The 17,351-nt window shown below is 32.6% G+C and overlaps 1 protein-coding gene across 1 annotated transcript; it reads right to left on the reverse strand.

The window, feature by feature from the left end:
• Nucleotides 1–2,043: 2,043 nt before the first annotated feature.
• Nucleotides 2,044–11,349, reverse strand: LOC127708780 (monocarboxylate transporter 14-like). Its single transcript, XM_052213900.1, has 6 exons — nt 8,666–11,349; nt 8,142–8,258; nt 6,867–7,010; nt 5,324–5,591; nt 3,479–4,146; nt 2,044–2,591 (listed from the first exon to the last, which is right to left on the reverse strand). Exons 1-6 carry the CDS (start codon nt 8,853–8,855, stop codon nt 2,419–2,421), a joined length of 1,560 nt encoding a protein of 519 aa, XP_052069860.1. The 5' UTR covers nt 8,856–11,349; the 3' UTR covers nt 2,044–2,418.
• Between the last annotated feature and the right edge of the window lie 6,002 nt (nt 11,350–17,351).

Raw genomic sequence — 17,351 nt, forward strand, 5'->3', positions numbered from 1 at the left:
CACCATCTTTTTTAACGGCGTTTTTCTATCAACGGCGTTACACCTCCATAAGCCTGGAATTGTTATGGCGGGTCACATATATTGAACACCTCAAACATAGCTTGGAGAAAATATACCACTAATTGTGAGCTTATCAATTTGAGAAAAAAATTCTCGGAGAAATAGTATACTATTTTCTATATCAAAGATATCAGACTGCATTGCATTAGTTCAAGATTTTTATTTTTATAAACTAACAGGTTACGAAAAATTTAAAATAACGACATGCCTTTTAGATGTCCAATCGCATCAAAACATTGAACCTTGAACATATTTAAACTTTTGAAAACTGTTGTAAACCTTACGATCACCAGCCGGTGGGTAGATATTCACTTCAAGTCTTTTCTTGTAAACCTTACGATCACCAGCCGGTGTGTAGATATTCACTTTCTTGTCTTGTAAACCTTACGATTACCAGCCGGTGTGTAGATATTCACTTTCTTGTCTTGTAAACCTTACGATCACCAGCCGGTGTGTAGATATTCATTTTCTTGTCTTACTGGTTTTAGTGTTGGCCATATCATTTTCTATTTCAATACTCGCAAGTTGTGACCTTTCAGGTTTCATTTGCCTTAAAGCTTATAGTTTTTATACACTGAAATATTTTGAAAAACGTTAAGATATAGAGGCAATTTCAGATTAGTATGCAGCATAAATATACATACTATTGGAGAAAACAATGATAAACTAACACTCGAATACCAAATATCAAATTCGTTCACCAGTTGACCGAAATTTTTCAAGGTTGAATCTTATTTTTAATTTGTTTATGGATATTTAAAGATACAATAGATCTCAGTGTCACTATGAATGAAGTTTTGAATTGCGCAGATTTATGAAACCCAAAACGTTAACCTTTAATATGAAAAGTAGTATTCATTTGTGTATTGTATTTGAAATAATACATTTCGAAATACCGCACTCGGAGAACAAGTATATATGTACTCATAACGATTGATGAGGAGTTGTTTATTCATATATGAAATAGAAAAACAAGGAAGTTAATAGTGATACTAACGTCGCAAAACAACTATATAACTGTGTATTGAGGTCACAAGTTTATACTTTAGTCCACTCCCATGTGTACATTGATATGATTAGTCAACATTTGCTTTAAGAAACACCACAAAATATTCGAATAAAAGAAGGAGGGCACAATGACAATTGTATCATGTAAAACGGATTCTGTGAAAGTTTTATCGAAATCCAGTAGTTTAATATAAGCTGCAGATATGACACGTCTACCTTGTTATGTAATATAAAAAAAGTACATATTATGCCACATGAAACTCTAAAAATGATATTGCACAATGTAAGACAATGTGAGCTAAAAGAGGGACGAAAGATACCAGGGGGACAGTCAAACTCATAGATCGAAAACAAACTGACAACGCCATGGCCAAAAATAAAAAAGACAAACAGACAAATAATAGTACAGATGACACAACATAGAAAACCAAAGACTAAGCAACACGAACCCCACCAAAAACTGGGGGTGATCTCAGGTGCTCCGGAAGGGTAAGCAGATCCTGCTCCACATGTGGCACCCGTCGTGTTACTTATGTTATTACAAATCCGGTAAATAGTCTAATTCGGTAAGCTAGCTATGCAAGACAGATTATGTGAAAGTTTTATGAATATTTTATCAGTGGTTTACTTAGCAGGAGTTACAGATATAAGACGACTATCCCCTATGTAATATGATGGAAGTCCATGTTATCTTACATTGTGCCGAATGATTTTCGAAATTTTCTGTAGTAAAGCACGAATTTTGCAATATTACATGAAATGGTAGGCGTCTTATATCTGCAACTCATCATTAACCACGAGTTAAATTTTAATAAAAAGAACTCACAGAATAAACAAATAATAAGAGGTACATAATGCCATTAGATATTTAAGATACTATGAAAGTTTCAAGGAAATCTAGTCAGTTAATTAGAAGAAACTGTGGTAACAAAGTTGTTGAAGTAAATTCTAAAGGCCAAAACAAACGCAGGCATATTTCATATATGGAGTTTTTTTTAACAAACTTGTCTCTTAAAATAACTACAGTTATCAAAATATGACCTGAACATATTTGATCACTATCGACAACAAATCATCATGTTTCTATAAGCATGGGTTTGTCTTAAATAATTATTAAAATATTTTCAAATGATATTTAGCAATTCAAAAACAAAAAGCAAAAACAAATGAATCCCAAGAAAAATACAATAAAAACATAGAGACAAACACAAAAGATTAGACTTCTCTATATATTTGTTGCTTGAATCAAACGTAGCAATGGAAATAAATTATCAATAAATAATTAATAAATTAGAAGCGAAATATTTCAATTTTTTTCCCTCGTTCTTGGAGATCTATATTTTATGACAATTAAAAGCGTGTGTCATCTTTCAACTGTTCTTTTGATTCTATATTGTACATATTTTTCTCTAATTTATAATGCACAACATTTGCTCCCATAAAAATGGCTGCACCCAAGATAGCACAAACGCCACCTAAATAAAAGGCATAATCGTACGATCCATTTATATCTTTAAGTAAACCTACAAAGATAAAGTTGAATGTAGTTTAGGTTTCATGGTTACGCATGGAATATTCAATTGTATTTAAATATATTTGACCACAGTCAAGAATTGAACAGAAAAATCTAAATCTAAATCGACTCGTAAGAAAAACTAGCTACTAAAATTTGTGACTTAATATCATAAATATAAAATAAAATCGTTTCATGCATATTTTCAGGACGAGGACAAAGTTACAAAAGGGCCATAAATATAGGTAGATCAAGAGAATGGACAGATGATTTTTAACTATTACTCCAACTTAACATTTGTTAATAGTACACAATACTTATAAGTAATAGTAGAAGTATACGTATTAGTCTTCTACTACTAGGTCGGTACTAATGCTGGGGGACTATTAGTCCCAGATGATGCAATACGCCCAAAACCTACTTCTTGAAGTCAATGATACATTTTGTCTGTATATTGTCAGTTATTTTTTTTTTTGCAATTAAACTAAAGCCTAAAATTGCAACTCCCACAGGCAAAATTGACCTAATATGGTTTAAATTTGTTTGTTCATTCCGGGTCGTTTAAGGATATTTACGCTCTCAATGTTTTATATTTTTTAGCTTTCAAAACTTTGTTCTCGGATAGCAGAATCACGTGTGCATATATATTGGTTTCATACGTTTTTGTTGTTATTGTTGTTGTTGTAAGACTTATTAGGGTTGTTTTCATTACTTCGACTTATGGTTTTTGATTGTCCCCTTGGTATCGGCTCTCTCTTTTTTTTTGCCATCTATCTAACCTTGCTGTACAAACTCATTACATCGTTATCGTTCGGGTGAACATCCCTTTCTCTACAAAGAATCGTAGCATTATGTCACCACTGTTTCAGAGTTTGCTTGCTGTATATATATACGTACCAGATAATGGAGGACCTATAAATGTTCCTATTCCTTGAAACAGTATCAGTATTCCAAAACCACAAGATAAGTTTTCTTCTCCTAGGATATCAACAATTACAACCGACTGCTGGGATACACCGTTTCCAAGAAATAATCCAAGTATAGCACATACTATCCCGAATTGAGTGGTATCTGTAACTAGCGGGATAAACATTGTCGTTACTCCCAAACAGAATAGTGCTGCATTGTAAATATAGCATCTTATAGGCAATATACACTTGCGGTCAAACAAAAACCCTGATATGATTCTCCCAAGTCCGTCACAAATACCGACAACTACAACTGGAAACGATTCAAACTCATCGATGCCAATTTTTACTGAAAGCGCGGGAAGAAATATCATGCTGGACTGGTAAGACACGTTGAAAAGCACAACTGCTGCGCATAAACTACTGAAACGATTATTTTTTAAGAGAGAAAAGTCACAAAACTTTCCGTTTTGCTTTGTTTCTTTATTTTTCTCATCGACTTTCAGACTGACTTTAGCAAAACGGTTAATATCCTTTACAATAATTTTACTAGTCCTGTGTACTGTATCCGTTGGCAAAGATCTGGCATTTTCTTGTGATTTAGCGAAACTTAAGACACTTTTATTATTCTCAGTCCATTTCAGTATTTGTAGTTTTCTACAAAAATAAAAAAAAACAAACTATTTATAATCTTTCTTTCTGTACAAATACCCGTTTTCATTTCAATTGCACGTGCAGACAATATAATTAATATATAATATGTAACATAAAGTCAATACAGTTAATGTGGTTAAATGTTTTCATTAGTTTTGACTATGTGTGTCCTTTTTCCGATTGTGACATTTTGACTGACTGTGAATTCGCACGATGGGTGATGCATACATAACAGTAGACGCTGACCCTATCGACGCTCCCGGGCTCGCTCCTTTAGGAGTTCATGCGATTCTTTCAGTTTTTGTTTGTTACCTTGCTTTGTCTCTTCCTAATCGATTAACGAGATTTGAACATGAGTAAATTACTGTCGCCTTAATTGCAAACCTTGAGGAAATAAAGAATAAATATATTTAACTTCAAGCTGAGTCAATATGTACATATATGGGTAGGTAGATGCCAACATATCTTTTTTATCTATACACAAATGCCTAACCATATAAAAATAAGCTGTGGTATGATTACCAATGAGACAACTCTCCACCAAAGACCAAAATGACGTAGAGGTTAACAGCTGTAGTACATCGTACGTCCTCCAACAATAAGCAAAAACCCAAACAGCATAGGAAGCTATAAAAGGCCCCGAAATGACAAATGTAAAACAATTCAAATGAGATTTATGTACAAACCAATAAACGAAAATCAAATATGATATACAGCAATAAACGACAACCACTGAATTACAGGCTTCTGACTTGGGACAGACACACACATAATATAGCTGGGTTAAACATATTTGCTTGCGCCAAAACCTCCCCCTAACCTGAGACAGTGGTGTAATAGTACAACATAAGAACAAACTATAACAATCAGCTGAAAGGGCTTAACGCATCAGGTCGATACAAAGCACAAAATAAAACTACAAAAAAAAAAGCCAAAAGACACAGAGTACAGATCTGAGAGTACTGGCATATCACATATCACATATCACAATGTTGTGAGTAAATCTTATCGGACAAAACAAAAGATCTTCCGTTAGCACAACATTCCCAAAATGGACCAAAAATAATGTGAAAATAAAAAATAAGGCAACTACTGACGAGGCTTTTAGCTTTTGATAGACACATTAGCACGTGACTGGGTTGAAGTAGTTTTATATTTGGTATATATATAGCAGACAAACCTTCTTTCATACTCCGTAATCTGTTTGTGTAATGACAATGGTCGCAATAGAAATCCACACACAACCAACTGTAAAGCAATCCCTGTCATGATTATAAAAGCTCCAAGATATCGGTATTCCGAAAATGAGAACTCAACCAAAGTTGGCACAGCAAAAGCACCCAATGCCACACCGGAGGTACCCAAACCAACAGCTATACCGCGTCTTCTACTGAAATACATACCTACGATAACGACACCTGGTCCGTATGCCAAAGTCTTACCGATACCTGAAAAAGTATAATAATATGGACATGATTAAAGGTAGATTTAAAGAATATATTTACTATTCTTCTCGTTGTATTTTATTTCTTCAGTTTTCGAAATTATCCTTATCTTGTTCAAGAACGGTGGTTTTTATTCTATATACAAAGCAGGCACTGCGTTAAATATGGACCTCCCTAATCATTTTACTTTTCTTGATTTCCGTCGTCATTATACTTTTTCACATTATCATCGATTATTCTTCCAGAACTGTGAAGTACCTCTTAACATATTCATATCATTTAATCTACTATTAGCCATGCATATACTGGTAACGTATATTTCATTTAAGAATTGAAGGCTTCTTTCTGATATTTTATCGGGGAGTAAAAGCGTTGACCGAAACAAATTTTGTATGAATCGCGAAAGCGCTTCATGCTAAAAAAAGTGCGCACGATCAACACTTTTACAACCCTATAAAATTACAAAAAGAAGCATTCAATTCTTATAATTTCATTTTTATGCTACAACCATGAAAGTACGAATTATATCAAATATTTAGTTTTTTCCTATGCATTTTGTGACGTTGTCACGGGAAGCACGTGCTGTCATGAATGTTGGATTTTATTGGAAAATAAAATCTAGATTTGGAATGTCTCTCGATAGTTGACAGCCAATCAAAAGTATGGATTCTTATGAAACATACATGTTATGTAATTATATGTCTATATCATCTTAATTCTCTTTTTAGTATTCTTACATTAGTTCAACATTTTAAAATGCATTAACTTTTTAACCTTCCATTTTAACGTCTTATTTATTTTTGTAGTTTGTTTTGTAATAATTACATTACATGTATGTTTCATGCTAATCCGTAATTTTGATTAACTGAAAACAATCACAAGGCCCTCCGATATCAAATTATATACCAATATTTCCGTATAAAATACAACAGCAGTGACTCCACGTGCTATCCGTGGCAATGTTATAATAATGCATTGAAAAACAATAATAAATCTTGATATAACTTAATTTCATGGTTGAAGCACAAAAATGCAATTATAAGAATTGAATGCTTCTTTTTATAATTTTATAGGGTTGTAAAAGCGTTGATCGTGTGCACATATTTTATATAAAGCTGCACTTCATGCAAAATGTTTTTGGTACCCCAATAAAACTTTAAAAAAAGCATTCAATTCTTTTTTACCGATTTTTGATTTATACATAGTAAATATTAAACACTATAATAATTTGTGTTCACTATTTTATAAACAACATGACATTTTAACAATTTGTTTTACCTCCAATAACCCCATAGCTGACAAACAAAACGTACAGGTTGGGAGAGAGTGCAGATATCACCATGGAGACAGCTAAAACTATTCCTCCTGCTACAACAACCCATCTGTACGAAAATCTGTTACACAATGCTGATGCTACTGGACCTACAAAACCAAATGATCAAACATAATTCATCACTTTCAAAATCCAGAAATTTTGCGTGCACTTATTATTGCAATTTTTGAAAAATGGACAACATGTGAGATTAATTATTGCGATTTCAAGAGTATCTGTATATCGATATATGTATCAGATACAAGAATGCAAGTTCTTATTATTGCGATTCTCTCCGAGTCGCATTACTCGCATTATAAAAATTTCGCAATAATTTCTGAATTTACAATATGGTGTCTTAATATCAGGTTATCATTGTAATATTTGTATAACCAATAATAAGGATTCCTATTTTGAGACTGCCTATCCCCATAAATATCGACACATGTTTATTAATGAAGTCAGATGTTGAGTAAATATCAAGTCAGATGTTGAGACAATATCAAGTCAGATGTTGAGTAAATATCAAGTCAGATGTTGAGACAATATCAAGTCAAATGAAAATAATATCTACAGGTGAAATACGATCTTCAACAATATACATCTGGGAAGCTCCAAATCACCATGTGCATTTATACCATGTATATATGAAATCAAAAGAAATAACTACAGATTTGACACAAATGAACAAAACACGTCGAATGCACAAATGAGGTGCATATAATAGCGACAGACAATCTATAAGACGCGGAGGAAATAAGGATTTTAACATTAAAAATATAAGTCTCAATCTATGAAAAGAGAATTGATACATTTCCCATCAATACAATGTGTGATGCTCGAAGCCAACGTAACAGATAACCTCAAACCTAATACAAGCGTTGAATGAAACTATCAAATATTGAATGTACTAACCACGAGCAACACGACGGGTACCACATTTGGAGCAAATTCTGGTTACCTTTCCGAAGCACATGAGATCACCTATTTTTTTTTGTGGTGTTCCTTGCTAAATCTTAAGTTTTTTATAAAGCGATTTGTAGACTTGTTTTTCTTTTCGTCGGTTTTCGTTAATTGCATAGGTTTTGTCGGTTCTTCTTCGACTTTGTGTTTCTTTTTGTATATTTCGCCATTTTCAAGAGCAGAAATAGTCGAAAAGGATCAAAAGTAAAGCCAAACAAGGAAAAAGAATAAGAGCTACTCTCATATCAATCACGTTTAAGTATGTCTGAAGTACTTGCCTCCAGCCAGAGTCAAGCTGACTGACAATGAAGTAACCCACGCTGTGATTGAAGCAGGTTTATTGAATTTCTCTTCAAATCGCAGGTATAATATTCCTGCTGCCCTGTTTAAACCAGCTAGAATGAAATAGTAGTTGATGAAAAATATGGATACTGTTATATAATTCTTAAATTGGTCATTACTAAGTATAGTACATTTTTTAAAAAAAATATCAGTAAATATACTAATAATCATGAAAAATATGGACCTGTTATATATTTCTTGAATTGGCCTTTACTAAGTATAGTACATTTATTTAAAAAAATATATCAATCATACCTAATCATGATAATGTTTATTTCTCATCAGTGATATGTGTTGTTATTTGGTTCAATTTATTTTAAGCGAAAAAAATGTTGTCAAATATCAAACAATTTGTTTTTAAAAATAAATTATCTGCCTTATAGAGTTAATTGGTTAAATTCGCAAGCTAAGAAACTCCATTGCATTAGGGTATGATATCTTTAAATTTAAAGTCACAAACCAACAATGAAGTGGATCATCATACTGCTTATCACAATGAACCATCCCCAGCCTCCATCTGAAGTCTCGTCTAAAGGATTTATCAAGGTCAGATCGCTATTTAGTTCTCCTTTTGCTGTTTCCGATGATGACTCTGCTCCTGTATGTGTAATCAAAACATCTGGAATTGTAGAAAGCTCCTTTGCTGCCATTTCTTGTCAGATGTGGATAGTAAATGTTAATAATTTAGTTGGATGGGAATGTTAGTTATATCCGATAATTAATTAGTAGCCACACCAAGTCCTGTTCTTAATTCATTGGTCTTGCTTCTTGTTTTTTTTAATTTTTTATTTTTGAGGTACTGATTAGTTATCGTGGTTTCCTGTAAAATATTTTTAACTAGAAATCTTATTGGACAATATTTTCTGAATCACCTCAAAAATATTATTGCTTTAAAAGTACTATATGGTTAATATACAAACAAACAAATATATATGATATCGATAAACAGATATAGACAGGTGTGAGTATTTCTTCTCAATTTTGTTTCTGAGAAAGATCTATGTATATTGTTTGTATGCCATTGAATGCCTAAGAAATCCTGTCCGAAAATGACGTCAGACCAGTGTTTTTCAGTATCGTTATCATCTGCAAATGTCAAAATTATGTATAAATTAATTTAATATTAACCCCTATTAAAATGAAAGGAAAAATTGCAGCAAATAAATTATTTTATTTTGATATTTGACATATACACGTAACATATACGATTCATAACATGTTTATGATTTAGTGTCTTTAAAAATTATTTGTAAAACAAATTGTATCATTGTCGTGACTTATAATCGTAATTTGGAATATTCTTGGGTCTCGCATCCTTTTTGCCTCCAGATGTTTATTTTTAGTCCTTTACATTAACATCCAATGAAATTCGTGAGCATCGTATCCTTTCTGTTGTTATTTAAAATTGATGATACAAGTTCTTATGTTGGTTAAAAGACACATGTCTATACACACTCAATTGACGATAAAATAACTCTTTACTTATGTCCACAGGGTAGATACAGAAAATTGAAATTCATAGGAAAATAATAAAAAAAACAACATAGAAAGCAGATGTACAGCTAACAAAATTAATCCATACAGTCATAACTCGTATAGCTTTGTGCAACTCAAATCAAACTCCCTGAAACCTGATATAATATCAAGTGTTTCAGAGTGGTAAACGTATAATAAGTACAATTTTGCGAATCTCCGATGTTTTCAAAATTCTTAAATAATGCGTGCCGCTTCATATTTTCCTCAATGGCTCGTCCTCCCAAAAACTTAATCACACAAACTATTTCTGACCTGCGAAGATCACATGACAACCATTACATTATAATTTTGTTATGTACGCTGCATTTAGTCAGTATTTTACAGAAATCTCCCAGACATGTTTAATTTCAAACTAGTTTACCATTTGTCATCAACTTATGTAGAAAATGGTGGATCAAACTTGGTTTTATAGCTAGCTAAACCTCTCACTTGTATGACAGTCGCATCGTATGATATCATACACCATCAAGAAATCAAGTTCCAAGAACGGCCATAGAATGAGGAAAAATTATAAAATGCAATTGAAATTGAATTCCTTCATTTGTTTGTTTCGAGGGGTTAGTATAGCTAGCTTGGTTGGTACACTTGCCCTTGCTTAACACCGTTTTGTGGCCTATTAGTGTTATGTATTTGTCGCTCCTTATATTGATTATATTATATTTTAAATACACTCTTCAAAATAACAAAAATATCTGTTGAGAGTATTTACGTTAAATAACGATTCAAAAAATCGATGAAAAGCGTTCTAATATTACACAATAAGGTTTGTTTGTATGTGAAAACTGCGTCTCTCTTGTTTAAGATCAATTCTTGGGGTAACCGAGGTTAAACAAACTTAATTCAACTGTTCATATCTATACCTGCGTATTATAAGACGAACTATGTTATATAGTTTATTTAAACGCATGCCTCAAAGATAAACCAAATTTACAACGTAAAAAAATCAGCGATTAAGAAATGAGTACATACATTATAAGCTTATTGCTGTTATAATTAACAATTATGATTCCGCGAAAAAAGTCATTAAAAATAATATCACGGAGAAAAATACTTATCCTACTTTTTTAATTATAAATGTTTTATAAAAAATCCTGGTAAACTTCTAGGAAAAAAGGAACATTTATCTTAATTGTCAATTACAAAGGCACGTATCTTAATTACCAGGAAGTGTGTCAACAAATTAATCATGATACATGTAATAGTTTGCAACTTTCAGTGATGTGCAGATCGTCACATTCTTTGATCTATGACACAAATTCTTGTATGTTGGTATTTCAGATATTGACAAAGTATTCCACCAGTGTATATGATATATAATGTGAAACCGTGTATCAAAATGAATGAATAGTTTTCTAAAATCTTTATAAAATAAGAAGATGTGGTAGATTGTCAATGACAAAAAAGCCAACAGTGTCCATATGAAGCGGATTTAAGCAACTAGAGGTTACCACAAGGCTTCACAATGAGCAAAACCCATACCCATAGTCAGATATAAAAGGCCTGACATGACAAAATGCGAAACGATTAAAAATTAAAAAAAAATACCGACTTGATTTATGACAAAACAATAAACGAAAAACAAATATAACAGACAACAACCAACGACAACCATTTCCTATCCTTTGACAGTGGTGTTAAAGCACAACATAAGAACAAACTTTAATCAAAATGTCGTTTATTTCTTTAAATAAGTGTCATTTAAAAAAAGTTTAAATGATGTTCATTGTTTTGTAACGTCTTGAAACGGAAATATTTCACAGCCTTTTCGAGTATTTTTGATTTCGTTGATCAATCATCATAATGCAGATGTTTCAAGAGTAATTAGAATAGTTAAACTGTCTGATTTATTCTTCCCGGCTACTTTATGTTTGCTAGATAAAATGAATTGTAATAGCATAACATTAAGTACATTTGTACTTGGATGAGAAATTAGAAATTACATCTGACAATGTTGACCAAAAATCCATTGTGAACGCGAAAAGACAAGTTAAGCTATGAATTCCTGTATCTTCTTCACGGTAAGTTTCTTACTCTAAGTTTAATCGAAGAATTAAACCCTTTTGATAAAAATGTTATGAACTGGCTGTTTCTGTATTGGCCCTGTTATAGATTAATGGTTAGCTGTATATTAACCCGAGACTCGAAGACTGTCCTTTAATGAAGTTGGTTAATAAAAGTATCAATATATGGACTTTTTCTTATTGGCCCTGTAACATGCCCTTGGTATGAATAATGGCCTCGGACAGTTGAAATGGCCCTCGGCGTTGCCTCGGGGCTATTACAACCATCCTTGGCCATTATTTATACCTCGGGCATGTTACAGGGCCAATATGAAAAAGTCCATGGATACATTAATACTATAGTAAAATATAAAAAAAATACCGACCTGAATTATGACAAAACAATAAACGAAAAACAAATATAACAGACAGCAACCAACGATAACCATTTCCTAATCTTTGACAGTGGTGTTATAGCACAACATAAGAACAAACTTTAATCAAAGTACTGAAGTACTGTTAACTCGGATGATCCCAAGATCTGAGGGCTGGCGAATAAATCATATAGATTTCCATGTCCATGTAGACAGCTACATGTAGAAGTAACTTGCAGTTGCTTTCTTGCCTCGATTGTCAAAGGTTTTGGCCACACTTAAGACGATAACATGTTTAACAGTTAATCAATAAGGAGGATATGTCCTGTGGGCACATATGTTCGAAAGGGCCAACTGAAAAAGGGGAAATGAGTTTTGCACTGTGTGAATGCTGAATAATGCATTCAATGAAAGTACGCATTCCGATCAGACGTAATTGTGAAAAAAACAATCAAACAGACACCCTCCCATAATACTAGCTTGGTTGGTACACTTGCCCTTGCTTAACACCGTTTTGTGGCCTATTAGTGTTATGTATTTGTCGCTCCTTATATTGATTATATTATATTTTAAATACACTCTTCAAAATAACAAAAAATATTTGTTGAGAGTATTAACGTTATATTATTATTCAAAATCGATGAAAAGCGTCCTAATATTACACGATTAAGGTTTGTATATATGTAAAAACTGCGTCTCTCTAGTTTAAGATCCATTCCTGGGGTAACTGAGGTTAAACAAACTTAATTCAACTGCTCATATCTTTACCTGCGTATTATAAGACGAACAATTTTATACAGTTTATTTAAACGCATGCTTTAAAGATAAACACATTTACAACGTAAAAAAGTCAGCGATTACGAAATGAGTAAATTAATTACAAGCTTATTGCTGTTATAATTAATAATTATGATTCCGAGAAAAAAGTCATTAAAAAGAATATCACGGAAAAAAAATACTTATCCATATTTTATATTATAAATGTTTATACAAGATCCTGGTAAAACTTCTTATAAAAGCGGAACATTTATCTTAATTGTCAATTACAAAGGCATGTATCTTAATTACCAGGAAGTGTGTCAACAAATTAATCATGATACATGTAATAGTTTGCAAATTTGATGTGCAGATCGTCACATTTTTTGATCTATGACAAAAATTCTTTTATGTAGGATTTTCAGATATTGACAAAACATTCCACCAACGTACTTATAATAAATAAGGTGATACCGTGCATCAAAATTAATGAATAGTGTTCTACAATTTATTAACCAACTTACTACAAAATGTATAGAAATGCCCATGCTTTATAAATGGAGAATTTCGACAACTGGTCATTATGAACGGAGAAATTGCTACAGCCAGTCATTACGAAATCTCAGTCATGCATTAGAAAATCACACCCGTGCATTACGAAATCACAGCCATGCATTATGATCAGACGAAACGGGACATCAATTAAATCAAAATGTCGTTTATTTCTTTAAATAAGTGTCATTTAAAAAAAAGTTTAAATGATGTTCAGTGTTTTGTAACGTCTTGAAACGGAAATATTTCACAGCCTTTTCGAGTATTTTCGATTCCGTTGATCAATCATCATAATGCAGATGTTTCAAGAGTAATTAGAATAGTTAAACTGTCTGATTTATTCTTCCCGGCTACTTTATGTTTGCTAGATAAAATGAATTGTAATAGCATAACATTAAGTACATTTGTACTTGGATGAGAAATTAGAAATTACATCTGACAATGTTGACCAAAAATCCATTGTAAACGCGAAAAGACAAGTTAAGCTATGAATTCCTGTATCTTCTTCACGGTAAGTTTCTTACTCTAAGTTTAATCGAAGAATTAAACCCATTTAATAAAAGTGTTATGAACGAACTGGCTGTTTCTGTATTGGCCCTGTTATAAATTCTTGGTTAGCTGTATATTAACCCGAGACTCGAAGACTATTCTTCAATGAAGTTGGTTAATAAAAGTATCAATATATGGACTTTTTTCTTATTGGCTCTGTAATATGCCCTTGGTATGGATAATGGCCTCGGACATTTGAAATGGCCCTCGGCGTTGCCTCGGGGCCATTACAACCATCCTTGGCCATTATTTATACCTCGGGCATGTTACAGGGCCAATATGAAAAAGTCCATACATTAATACTATAGTAAAATATAAAAAAAAATACCGACCTGATTTATGAATTTTAAGCCTAGTACCTTTTGTTAGCTATTATTCGTGTGTTTCTTTGTCCTATATGTTCTCCCATTTATTTGTATTGTGGTCCTGTCATGTGATGTTGTCGTTTTGGTGTTGTGTTTGACGTTGCCATTAAAGCGGGAGGTTTGGCATGCCACAAAACCAGGTTCAACCCACCATTTTTTTCTTAAAATGTCCTGTACCAAGTCAGGAAAATGGCCATTGTTATATTATAGTTCTTTTCTGTGTGTGTTACATTTTAATGTTGTGTTTTTGTTGTGTCGTTGTTCTCCTCTTATATTTGATGCGTTTCCCTCAGTTTTAGTTTGTAACCCGAATTTGTTTTTATCTCTATCGATTTATGAGTTTCGAACAGCGGTATACTACTGTTGCCTTTATTTATGACAAAACAATAAACGAAAAACAAATATAACAGACAGCAACCAACGATAACCATTTCCTAATCTTTGACAGTGGTGTTATAGCACAACATAAGAACAAACTTTAATCAAAGTACTGAAGTATTGTTAACTCAGATGTCCCCAAGATCTGATGGCTGGCGAATAAATCATATAGATTTTCATGTCCATGTAGACAGCTACATGTAGAAGTAACTTGCAGTTGCTTTCTTGCCTCGACTGTCAAAGGTTTTGGCCACATTTAAGACGATAACATTTTTAACAGTTAATTAATAAGGAGGATATGTCCTGTGGGCACATATCTTCGAAAGGGACAACTGAAAAAGGGGAAATGGGTTTTGCACTGTGTGATAGCTGAATAATGCATTCAATGAAAGTACACATTCCAATCAGACGTTATTATGAAAAAAGCAATCAAACCGACACCCTCCCATAATTATATTACAAGACTGAAGAAGTTTAGGAAACTATAATTCTGTAATCATGTGACCCTTGCTTGTGTTGCGGTGGTTGTCCCTTTTCCTTAAAAATATTTACAGCGTAGACCTTTCTTATTTTGAACACTGTGTTTTATGTTCTTTGATTAGTTTAACGGTTCAAATTTTAAAAGCAAGACCTCATCCATTTTCTTAATCATTCCATGATCTTACCAATGCATAAAATATTAAATTCATGTATTTTTACAATGTTTATAATAGCAATTGTTTTAGTTGACTAAATGCATTATTCTAACGGAAGAGGTAATTCACAGAAGCCTATTTTGGTTTGCTAACCTTAATCAGTAGTGGACCAAGGAACTTTTAAAACTGAGGGGGGAGTGGTAACATGTGAATAAGGGGAACATGAAGGAGTCAAACCTTATATTATACTTATTTTTACTTGATTTCACAGCAATTTAAATACATTGGGACTTGTGAACCATTAACCTTTTTACGGGTTCATTTTCCTTACAACTTAAAAATCATGTTTTAACACTTATTTAATTTTTTCGTTTATATTGCCAGTATAAATGGCCATTGATTTGTTTTGATATACCTGAAGTGTTGGAAATTTTTCTCTTTTCTCTCTTTTTCAATGGGTTAATATACAATAAAATGATTTGAAAGACATGAATAAGGAGATATTCAGTAAAAATCAGCAGGTCAGCAACCTAATACAATAGATTAACACGCATAGACATCAATTGACATTTGGGATATTGAAAATGCAGAGTCTATCGAAAACACTGTTTGGTTTGTTGGGCTTCATAACTTATAAAAAGTTCCTGCTTAAAGTCAAGGGTGTAGGAGCTGAGAGGGTGGCAAGGCATCCCATTTGTTTTTGGTAAAAACAAATTATTGAATATGAAAAATGAAAACTATCAAACCATTACAATAAAGAAAAGGTACTTTTTCTTTCTTTTTTTTTGTTTTGCTTTCACTTTCAGAAGTTTGCCACAACGCCATCGCAAAAAACGAAAAACGCCGAAAAAAACAAACAAGTCCACACAACACTACCAAAAAAAACCACTTAAGACTGAGCAACAGGAACCCAAACAAAAACTGGGGGCAATCTCATGTGCCCCGGAAGGGTGAGCAAATACTGCTATACTATATGCTTAAAAATCCTAATATCGTTGAGAACTAAACTTCACAATTTAATCCTCGAGACGATTTAGATCTTGACATAGCATACACACCTCGCTATTTTGGAAGAACGTATGTCTATCGCGTGCATGAGTGATTTGTTTGTACGTACGAAATTATATTAAAGATTAATTTGACTGTAATGCCAATATCCACTGAATTTACTTCTTGTATAAGAACCTTTGTACACAATAAATACATTCAATTTCATGTACAATTCCCATGTTAGCCGTAAGTTTAACGTCATCAGTTATGTGAATACTACAACCCCTGATAATTAGTGATCGATAGATAATGTAACATAACTGTGATGCTTCTCTACCCTTTAATATTTGACTGGTATACGTCATCAAATCAGGAATTCACCCGCGTAAACAAATTTACAGAATTATTTTTCTCACAACAATACATGTTGATATTACAAATAGATATTCTTAACAAAATAATTTTCATGAAATTTCATTGATAAGATTTATATATATGAAGAGATAAAGATCGCGATTTTGCACTCGATAGTGTCAGCGTAGGCATCATTGCTGTAATTGCGTTTTAAAAGCACACTCATATAAAATCGATAATCCATTAGGAACAGCCCCAACCTTTTCCTTCGCTTAACTATATAGTAGAAGTAAGAGAGTTTTCGAATAGCTAAAATTGGGTGATAAGATAACTACGGATCTCATCCGAGTAAAAATCAGTTGAAAATGGTTGGACCAATCAAATCGGCACGAAGCACCAAATAAAAATAAAAACTAAATAAATAAAATAAAATAAAAAAGATACACAATTTACAGTTACTGAAAACTAGTTCAAAGCCAATAACAAACAATAAATATTCATGTTCTTTCAGACTAAAGTATCAATCAGTGCACATCCAACGGATTTGTTGTAAAGACGTCATAAACACTATGAGAAAACATAATGACCTTGTGCAATTCTAAGATATAAGTACAGAATGTCGACAGGATGTAGTACCACAAGTTTTTATAAACGCAA

Source organism: Mytilus californianus, unplaced genomic scaffold (genome assembly GCF_021869535.1).
Source record: "Mytilus californianus isolate M0D057914Y unplaced genomic scaffold, xbMytCali1.0.p SCAF_7, whole genome shotgun sequence".
Lineage (NCBI taxonomy): Eukaryota > Metazoa > Mollusca > Bivalvia > Mytilida > Mytilidae > Mytilus > Mytilus californianus.